The following is a 10,000-nucleotide window of genomic DNA, read 5'->3' as shown; positions in this document are numbered from 1 at the left end:
GTGTTCAGAGATTTTGTTCTTAGCTAAGAACAAATCCAAGTTAAGAAAACATTAGTGAATGTCAGAATCTAAGTAAAAAGAAGAAGGGTTTAAGAACACATTTCTTCGTAAGAACGGTTGGCGAATGAGACCCATTGTTCTTTTGATCGCACCAAAACACCAAAGCACATTCCTTTCATGTGCAAACCCTGATATGGTATTTGATGTGTAGTTTGATAGTGTGCAGCAGACTGATTTTAATAAAGTGACGTATGTTTGACACGTTTGCCATTTTTGGCGTGTTATCAAGACCAAATCCGTGTTTATCAACGCCATTTTTACATTACCTTGCGATTTATCAAATTGACGCAGTAGCGAAGTATGAAAGCTTTTTTGGACAATTGGTTGTGTTTAACACAGGACCTTCACCCAGGAGACCGGGGATCGTTCCTGTGTCACGCCTAAACTCAACCGTCCCTTTCCTTTTACTAAACCCAATCGTTACTTTCTTCTGTTACTAAACCCAATCGTTACGATTACTAAACCCAATCGCTGTTTTTCTGTTAAAACCCAATCTACTTTTCTTCTGTTACTAAACCCAACCGTAGTTACTAAACCCAACCGTTATTTTCTTCTGTTACTAAACCCAACGTTCTGTTACTAAACCCAATTGGTTGGAGGGAAACCCAATCTGTTACTAAACCCAATCATCTTCTGTTACTAAACCCAACCGTTACTTTCTTCTTTACTAAACCCAACCGTTACTTTCATCTGTTACCTTCACCCTTTTACTAAACCCAACCGTTACTTTCATCTGTCCCGTGTTACTAAACCCAACTCCTAAACTCAACCGTTACTTTCTTCTTTTACTAAACCCAATCGTTACTTTCTTCTGTTACTAAACCCAACGTTACTTTCTTCTGTTACTAAACCCAACTCAACTAAACCCAATACTTTCTTCTGTTACTAAACCCAATCAATCTGTTACTAAACCCAATTTCTTCTGTTACTAAACCCAACAGTTACTAAACCCAACCGTTACTTTCTTCTGTTACTAAACCCAATCAAACCCCAACCGTTACTTTTTCTGTTACTAAACCCAATTCTTTTTCTAAACCCAACCGTTACTTTCTTCTTTTACTAAACCCAATCGTTACTTTCTTCTTTAACCTAAACCCAAACCTTCTGTTACTAAACCCAACCGTTACTTTCTTCTGTTACTAAACCCAACCGTTACTTTCTTCTTTACTAAACCCAACCGTTACTTTCTGTTACTAAACCCAACCGTTACTTTCTTCTTTTACTAAACCCAACAGTTACTTTCTTCTTTACTAAACCCAATCGTTTTCTTCTTTTACTAAACTGTTACTAAACCCAACCGTTACTTTCTTCTGTTACTAAACCCAACAGTTACTTTTCTTTACTAAACCCAATCTTCTTCTTTTACTAAACCCAATCGTTACTTTCTTCTGTTACTAAACCCAACAGTTACTTTCTTCTGTTACTAAACCCAATCGTTACTTTCTTCTTTACTAAACCCAATCGTTACTTTCTTCTTTTACTAAACCCAATCAACTTTACTTTACTAAACCCAATCATTACTTTCTTCTGTTACTAAACCCAACTGTTACTTTCTTCTGTTACTAAACCCAACAGTTACTTTCTTCTGTTACTAAACCCAACAGTTACTTTCTTCTGTTACTAAACCCAACAGTTACTTTCTTCTGTTACTAAACCCAAAACCCAATCGTACTTTCTTCTGTTACTAAACCCAATCAACTTTTTCTGTTACTAAACCCAATCATTACTTTCTTCTGTTACTAAACCCAATCGTTTTTCTTCTGTTACTAAACCCAATCGTTACTTTCTTCTGTTAAAAACCCAATCAAGTTACTTTCTTCTGTTACTAAACCCAATCGTTACTTTCTTCTGTTACTAAACCCAATCGTTACTTTCTTCTGTTACTAAACCCAATCATTACTTTCTTCTGTTACTAAACCCAATCGTTACTTTTTCTTCTGTTACTAAACCCAACCATTACTTTCTTCTGTTACTAAACCCAACCATCCCCTTCTTCTGTTACTAAACCCAATCGTTACTTTTCTTCTGTTACTAAACCCAATCGTTACTTTCTTCTTTTACTAAACCCAATCGTTACTTCTCTAAACCCAATCTTTTACTAAAACCCAATCGTTACTTTCTTCTGTTACTAAACCCAATCGTTACTTTCTTCTGTTACTAAACCCAATCGTTACTTTCTTCTTTACTAAACCCAACCGTCTTCTTCTTTACTAAACCCAACTGTTACTTTCTTCTGTTACTAAACCCAATAAACCCAACTAAACCCAATCATTTCTTCTTTTACTAAACCCAATCCATCCCAATTCCCTTTCTTCTTTTACTAAAACCCAATCGTTTCTTCTGTTACTAAACCCAACTGCCCTTCTTCTGTTACTAAACCCAACCGTTACTTTCTTCTGTTACTAAACCCAACAGTTACTTTCTTCTGTTACTAAACCCAACCAAACCTTTCTTCTGTTACTAAACCCAACCATCCCCTTCTTCTGTTACTAAACCCAAACTTTCTTCTGTTACTAAACCCAACCATCCCTTTCTTCTGTTACTAAACCCAACCATCCCCTTCTTCTGTTACTAAACCCAATCATCCCCTTCTTCTGTTACTAAACCCAATCATTACCCTTCTTCTGTTACTAAACCCAACCATCCCCTTCTTCTTTTAAACCCAAACCCAACCATCCCTTCTTCTTTTACTAAACCCAACCGTCCCCTTCTTCTGTTACTAAACCCAATCACTTTCTTCTGTTACTAAACCCAATCGTTACTTTCTTCTTTTACTAAACCCAACCATCCCCTTCTTCTTTTACTAAACCCAATCGTCCCCCTTCTTCTGTTACTAAACCCCAACCATTACCCTTCTTCTTTTTACTAAACCCAACCATCCCTTCTTCTTTTACTAAACCCAACCATCCCCTTCTTCTTTTACTAAACCCAACCATCCCCTTCTTCTGTTACTATACCCAACCATCCCCTTCTTTTTTTACTAAACCCAACCATCCCCTTCTTCTTTAAAACCCAACCATCCCCTTCTTCTTTTTACTAAACCCAACCATCCCTTCTTCTTTTACTAAACCCAACCGTCCCCTTCTTCTGTTACTAAACCCAATTTACTTTCTTCTGTTACTAAACCCAATCATATTTTCTTCTTTTTTACTAAACCCAACCATCCCTTCTTCTTTTACTAAACCCAATCGTTCCTTCTTCTGTTACTAAACCCAATCGTTTTTCTTCTGTTACTAAACCCAATCGTCCCCTTCTTCTGTTACTAAACCCCATCATCCCTTCTTCTTTTTTTCTTCTGTTACTAAACCCAACCATCCCCTTCTTCTTTTACTAAACCCAACCATCCCCTTCTTCTTTTACTAAACCCAACCATCCCCTTCTTCTTTTACTAAACCCAACCATCCCCTTCTTCTGTTACTAAACCCAATCGTTACTTTCTTCTGTTACTAAACCCAATCGTCCCTTCTTCTGTTACTAAACCCCATCGTTTTTTCTTCTTTTACTAAACCCAACCATCCCCTTCTTCTTTTACTAAACCCAACCATCCCCTTCTTCTGTTACTAAACCCATCCATCCCCTTCTTCTGTTACTAAACCCAACCTGTCCGTTGTATACAGCGTCGACATACACGCAGATTGCTCAAAATGCGACAGATAACACGCCACTTGGCTTTAGAAAGTGCCGTATGTTTACGCCTGGTCATGATGTCATGTTGGCAGCTACACAGTTTATTTTTGTCTCCTTCTGACAACATTTCAGTGTTTAATCAGAGACGGACTATCGGGCACCCAGGTACAAAATCACACATAATGTAAAAAGTGACATAAATTAAAACATTTGCACGTGTGGATGGACTCGTGTTCTAAACAGGAAGATACAGCTGGTACAAAATCATCCCTCTATTCACTTCCTCTCGACTAAACCTCCACCATCTAAGGGAACATACAGGGGGTTTATTTTGAAAATCATCAAGTAATTTTCTAATGAGTCTCTAAAGGATTAAAATAAACATTGTGAATCTTTGTGAAAAGATATCTTTCACCTCAGGCATTAAAACAATGTTTGCATCAAATTTTGACACGACGACAACATGAGGATTAACTAAAAAATTTGGTATAATGTAATTTAAAATAGGTTTATTGACCATGAAATAAACAAAATAAAAAAAAATGTTGAAAAAGTGACAACACGTTTTTTTTTTTTTTTTTTTTTTCAAAAGAGTCAAAAGCAAAAAGCAAAAACGTAGCGTGAATGTATGTGCTTCATGGTACTAGAGATAGTGTGTGAAGAGCAAACCACAACACTGAGACACAGACACAGAGGAAGGAGGAGGGTTTATGTGATGCTATGACTATGAAGTGAACAAAGTGAAGACATCATTTCACCAGCTGTTAAGATGGAGGACACATCTCTACTGTGGCTACTCTGTAAGTAAACTCTTTGTGTGTTTCTAAAACATCAGCTGAAAGAAATACAAAATGAAATGTTGTTGTTTGGCTAAAAATGCTTCTGAATGTAAATATAAGTTTATGAGAAGAAATGATGCGAGTCATTTTCAAATGTTGTGTACATGATTTTACAGACAGTTTTTATTTCCATTCATTATTTAACCTTTAAATGTCTTGTTGTATCACAAACTCAAACTAACCTGAGGTCCATTTCTCTTCAGTTCTGACCTCACTGCTGAGCAGCACAACAAACCAAGGTCAGTATAAACTCTGAGAACACTTTATATTAAAGTACACAGGGTTACACATATTCAAACAGGGACGGGTGATTTTGTCTGACTTCATTAGCTCAATAAAATGTTTTCAAATGAGCATTTTGTTCATTTCCTGAAAAACGAGTTTGAACATACAAGGTTAACGCCCGGCAGAGATGATATGTTCCTCTTTCTATAGTTAGATTCTCAGAACTAATCTACTTGAAGTTTGGAGCGTATTAAACCACACAGCTTCTCTTTTCTAAAGTTCCTTCTTCACACGTAAACCCTCGTGTTGTCTTCCCGTCGACCATGCAACTTGTTCTCCTCTCCGTAAAAGTAGAAAATGAACCCTATTTAAGATAGAGATAAGAGTTTGGAAGTCCAGACCCAAATCTGAAAGGATTAAGGGTCTGGCATCGAGTAATGAAAGTCGCCCATCAACAAGCGTACATTTGAAAATCTCACTGCACGCAATTAGTTAACACTACGACCAATCAGAACAATACACAGGGTGACGTGTCCAGAGCCCCATCAACCAGAGGAGCTAACTGGTAGATTAAACTCTTAGCTACCAGAGGAGCTAACTGGGAGCAACCAGAGCTACCAGAGGAGCTAACTGGCTAGATTAAAATCTCTTAGCTACCAGAGGAGCTAATTAAACTGGTAGGTTAAAGCTACCAGTGGAGCTAACTGGTAGAGGAGCTAACTGGTAGATTAAACTCTTAGCTACCAGAGGAGCTAACTGGTAGATTAAACTTTTAGCTACCAGAGGAGCTAACTGGTAGATTAAACTCTTAGCTACCAGAGGAGCTAACTGGTAGATTAAACTTTAGCTACCAGAGGAGCTAACTGGTATTAAACTTTAGATTAGAGGAAACTTTAGATTAAACCAGAGGAGCTAACTGGTAGATTAAACTCTTAGCTACCAGAGGAGCTAACTGGTAGATTAAACTCTTAGCTACCAGAGGAGCTAACTGGAAACTCTTAGCTACCAGAGGAGCTAACTGGTAGATTAAACTCTTAGCTACCAGAGGAGCTAACTGGTAGATTAAAGCTAACCAGATTAAACTCTTAGCTACCAGAGGAGCTAACTGGTAGATTAAACTCTTAGCTACCAGAGGAGCTAACTGGTAGATTAAACTTTAGCTACCAGAGGAGCTAACTGGTAGATTAAACTCTTAGCTACCAGAGGAGCTAACTGGTAGATTAAAGCCTTAGCTACCAGAGGAGCAGAGGAGCTAACTGGTAAATTAAACTTTAGCTACCAGAGATGGTAAATTAAACTCTTAGCTGAGGAGCTAACTGGTAGATCTGCTACCAGAGGAGCTAACTGGTAGATTAAACTGTTAGCTACCAGAGGAGCTAATTGGTAAATTAAACTCTTAGTTACCAGAGGAGTAACTGGTAGATTAAACTTTTAGCTACCAGAGGAGCTAACTGGTAGATTAAACTCTTAGTATGAGGAGCTGTGTTCTGTCTGTTTGTGTGTTACATGTGTGTGTGTGTGTGTGTGTGTGTGTGTTTGTGTGTGTGTGTGTTTGTGTGTGTCTGTGTTCAATCTGTGTGTGTGTTCTGTATTTGTGTGTGAGTCTGTGTGTTTGTGTTTGTGTGTGTGTGTCTGTTTGAAATGTGTGTGTGCTTGTGTGTGTGTGTGTGTGTTTGTGTTTGTGTTTGTGTGTGCACGTGTGTGTGTGTGTGTGTGTGTGTGTGGTGTGTGTGCATGTGTGATGTGTCTGTGTATGTGTTGTGTGTGTGTCTGTGTGTGTGTGTGTGTGTGTGTGCATGTGTGTGTGTGTGTTTGTGTGTGTGTCTCTGGTGTAACACAGCATGTGTGTGTCTGTATATGTGTGTATGTGTGTCGTCTTTGTGTGTGTGTGTACGTGTGTGTGTGTGTCAGTATGTGTGTGTGTGTGTGTGTGTGTGTGTTCAGTGTGTGTGTGTGCATGTCTGTGTGTGTGTGTGTGTTTGTGGTGTGTGTCTGTATGTGTGTGTGTGTGTATATGTGTGTGTGTGTCTTTGTGTGTATGTGTGTGTGTGTGTTTTTGTGTGTGTGTTCAGTGTGTGTGTGTATTTTCAGTGTGTGTTGTGTGTGTGTATGTGTGTTTGTGTGTCAGCACGTGTGTTTGTTATGTGTCATGTGTGTGTGTGTGTGTGTGTGTGTCTGTGTGTGTGTGTGTGTGTGTGTGTCTGTGTGTGCATGTGTCTGTGTTTGTGTGTGTGTGTCTCTGTGTGTCCATGTGTGTATGTGTTTTCAGTGTGTGTGTGTGTTTGACTGTTGTGGAGTGTGTGTGTGTGTGTGTGTGTGTTCAGTGTTGTTTGTGTGTCTGTGTATGTGTGTATGTGTGTGTGTGTGTTTGTGTGTGTCTGTGTGTGTGTGTGTGTGTGTGTGTGTTTGTGTGCCATGTGTGTGTGTGCAGTGTGTGTGTGTGTTTGTGTTTGTCTCTGTGTCTGTATATCTTTATATATATGTGTGTGTGTGTCTGTTTTTTTGTAGTGTGTGTGTGTGTGTTGTTGTGTCTGTGTGTAATATGTGTGTGTGTGTGTGTGTGTGTGTTTGTTTGTGTTCAGTGTGTGTTTGTGTCTTCTGTGTGTGTGTGTGTGTGTGTGTGTGTGTGTGACACGTGTGTGTGTCTTTGTGTTGTGTGTGTTCAGTGTGTGTGTTTTCAGTGTGTGTTATTTATCTGTGTGCTATTAGGTTTGTGTGATAAGTTGACAAACTTTTTTTTCATGTTTTCAATTGCCTAGTAGTGTATGTGTGTGTGTTTTGATACGTGTGTGTGTGTGTGTGTGTATGTGTGTGTGTTTGTGTGTGTGTTCAGTGTGTGTGTGTGCGTGCATGTGTGTGTTGTGTGTTTGTGTGTTCAGTGTGTGTGTGTGAGTGTGGTAATGTGTGTGTGTGTGTGTGTGTTAGTGTGGTACGTGGTGTGTGTGTGACACGTTGTGTGTCTTTTGTGTATGTGTGTGTCAGTGTCACATAAATTAATGTTGAAACTTTCAAAGTTTTTGGAAATCATCACATTTTAGGACTCAAATATTAGGAAACAAGTTTTAGGTTTCAGACTTTCTTCTCGGGTCATTCAGTGTTTTCTAAACCCTCCTCCCTCCAGCCTCTCTGACTGTGAGTCCCAGCAGATCTCAGATGTTTAAAGATGAATCTCTCTCTGAGCTGTGAGGAGGACGACAGCTCTGCTGGATGGACTCTGAGGAGGAACACAACCAGAGAAACCAGGACTCAGTGTGGAGATGGCTGGGAAGACCTGCTGGTTCTTCCTGTAAAATCAGCTACATGGTCCCAGGGGACAGTGGAGTTTACTGGTGTGAGTCCAGAGAGGGAGCAACCAGTAACAGCATCACCATCACTGTCACTGGTAAGATCAGACTGTGGAGTCAGTATTGATGAAGCTGTGTGTGAATGGATGACATGCTGTAGTTTGTCTCTGTGTTGAGGTGGACCAGTGATCCTGCAGAGTCCTGTCCTCCCTGTGATGGAGGGAGAAGACCTCACTCTGACCTGTAGAACAAAGAGGTCCTCCAACCTCCCAGCTGGTTTCTATAAAGATGGCTCCTTCATCAGGACTGAGCCTGCAGGTCACATGACCATCCACCATGTTTCCAGGTCTGATGAAGGCCTCTACAGTGCAACATCAGCAGTGTTGGAGAGTCTCCACCCAGCTGGGTCTCTGTCACAGGTGAGGAGGTTACCTTTGATTTCAGGAGTTCATTCATCCAGATATTCACCTGACAGCTGATTCTCTCTACAGAGAAACCTACGACTACAAGCCCTCCTTTGAGCTCCACAACCCTCTGCATACACACCCCCTGATACAACCTCAGCTCCGCCCCATGACCTCAGTGGTCAGACTGGTCTGCCACCTGGTGGTGTTCTGTCCGTACTGCATCTCCACTTTCATCATGGTGTCTCTATATCGAGCAGGACCACAGGTAACTCTCTCAATCATTCACTGACATTACAATCAATCTCACCACTCTGTTGTTTTATTTTTATTTTTATTTAACCATGTAGGTCGTGGAGAACAGGTTCTCATTTGCAACGCCAAGAATAAAGCATAAGCGCTCAGGAAAACATATACAGTTTCACATTCAATATAGTACAAGAAAACAGAATACAATAGGCTACATGAAGAACAGATTAAGTAGGCATTACACAGCTGGTGCAAAGTGAGGTGTAAGTAAGACGAAGGATATGTGAAAGTGATATGGTAATAACACAATATACATGAATAGACAGTTTATAACACTGCTGGGATGTAGTGAAGAGTCAGTGATGTTTGGTTGTCTCTAACAGAACTCTTCAGCTGATCAATTATCTACATTTTCTTTTCTAACCTGCTCTGACTGTAGGAACGGCCTACCTGTTGCCATGGTGATGACCTCGCCCACCCAGGCTGAGGAGGGATTGATGATGAATATGAGAATGACATCACCGCTGTCACCAGAGAGCATCACTTCTGAACTGATCTGAAGAGAAGCTGAAATCTCCGTGAGATCAGAAACATTTCCCCGGCTGTCTTGATATAATTATGATTTAAACATCTTCAATATGAAATCATTGCTTTAAGTTTGAATTGCTCCTTTACTGCCAGCCACAGCTATCTATATATAATATATGAATATTATATATGTTATATTATAACAATAAAGCTTTTTTCTCCGTTGTTTTTCATGAAATTGATCTCAGCTACTTTCTGTCTTTTACAGGGTTTGTATTTCAGTTCTCAGGTCAGTCAGTGTCTTTAACATCAGCTCCCTATCACTGCTCAGAGTGGGAATGAGGTGAACATTGGAAAAATGTGTTTGTGCATCATATCAGTCGATGACAGCCAGCAGGTGGCATCAGCTCCTTCACTTTTGTTGGCTTGGTTCAGCTTTCAAATTGTTGGCTCGTGTTTAAATTATCTGTTTATCATCTTAACTTTTAATTAATTCATCACTGAATTACAGAAACCTGAAGAGCATTTGGGTATTTCGCAGTTTTCAGGGAACACAGGACGAGATGTATATCCTTTAAAAAAACTAAGAGGATATCCTTGACAGTGTATTTGACAGTAAAGCTTTCAGGTGAGCATCCCCTTGATGGGTGCCATCCGAAGGACACATCATCAGTAGTACACCTCAGGCCTCATTGCATGTTTCGCCATTATAACTACACATCCGTTTTGCTTGGATGTCTGAGGAAGGCCCACTACGGGATGATCAAGTCCCTTCACAGCTCAT

The 10,000-nt window shown here is 39.8% G+C and overlaps 1 protein-coding gene and 1 long non-coding RNA gene across 2 annotated transcripts; both read left to right on the top strand.

Annotated features, from left to right (window-relative positions):
- The first annotated feature begins 4,297 nt into the window (after nt 1–4,297).
- Nucleotides 4,298–7,922, top strand: LOC114545295 (uncharacterized). The gene is made up of 3 exons (XR_003690862.1): nt 4,298–4,487; nt 4,730–4,765; nt 7,873–7,922. It is a non-coding gene; the product is annotated as an uncharacterized LOC114545295 (long non-coding RNA).
- Nucleotides 7,923–8,021: 99 nt separating this feature from the next.
- LOC114545281 (Fc receptor-like B) lies at nt 8,022–8,608 on the top strand. Its single transcript, XM_028563577.1, has 3 exons — nt 8,022–8,133; nt 8,213–8,454; nt 8,527–8,608. Exons 1-3 carry the CDS (start codon nt 8,052–8,054, stop codon nt 8,554–8,556), a joined length of 354 nt encoding a protein of 117 aa, XP_028419378.1. The 5' UTR covers nt 8,022–8,051; the 3' UTR covers nt 8,557–8,608.
- The last annotated feature ends 1,392 nt before the right edge of the window (nt 8,609–10,000 follow it).

The sequence above is a fragment of the Perca flavescens genome, chromosome 19 (assembly GCF_004354835.1).
Source record: "Perca flavescens isolate YP-PL-M2 chromosome 19, PFLA_1.0, whole genome shotgun sequence".
Lineage (NCBI taxonomy): Eukaryota > Metazoa > Chordata > Actinopteri > Perciformes > Percidae > Perca > Perca flavescens.
This window is presented reverse-complemented; position numbering and strand designations above follow the sequence as displayed.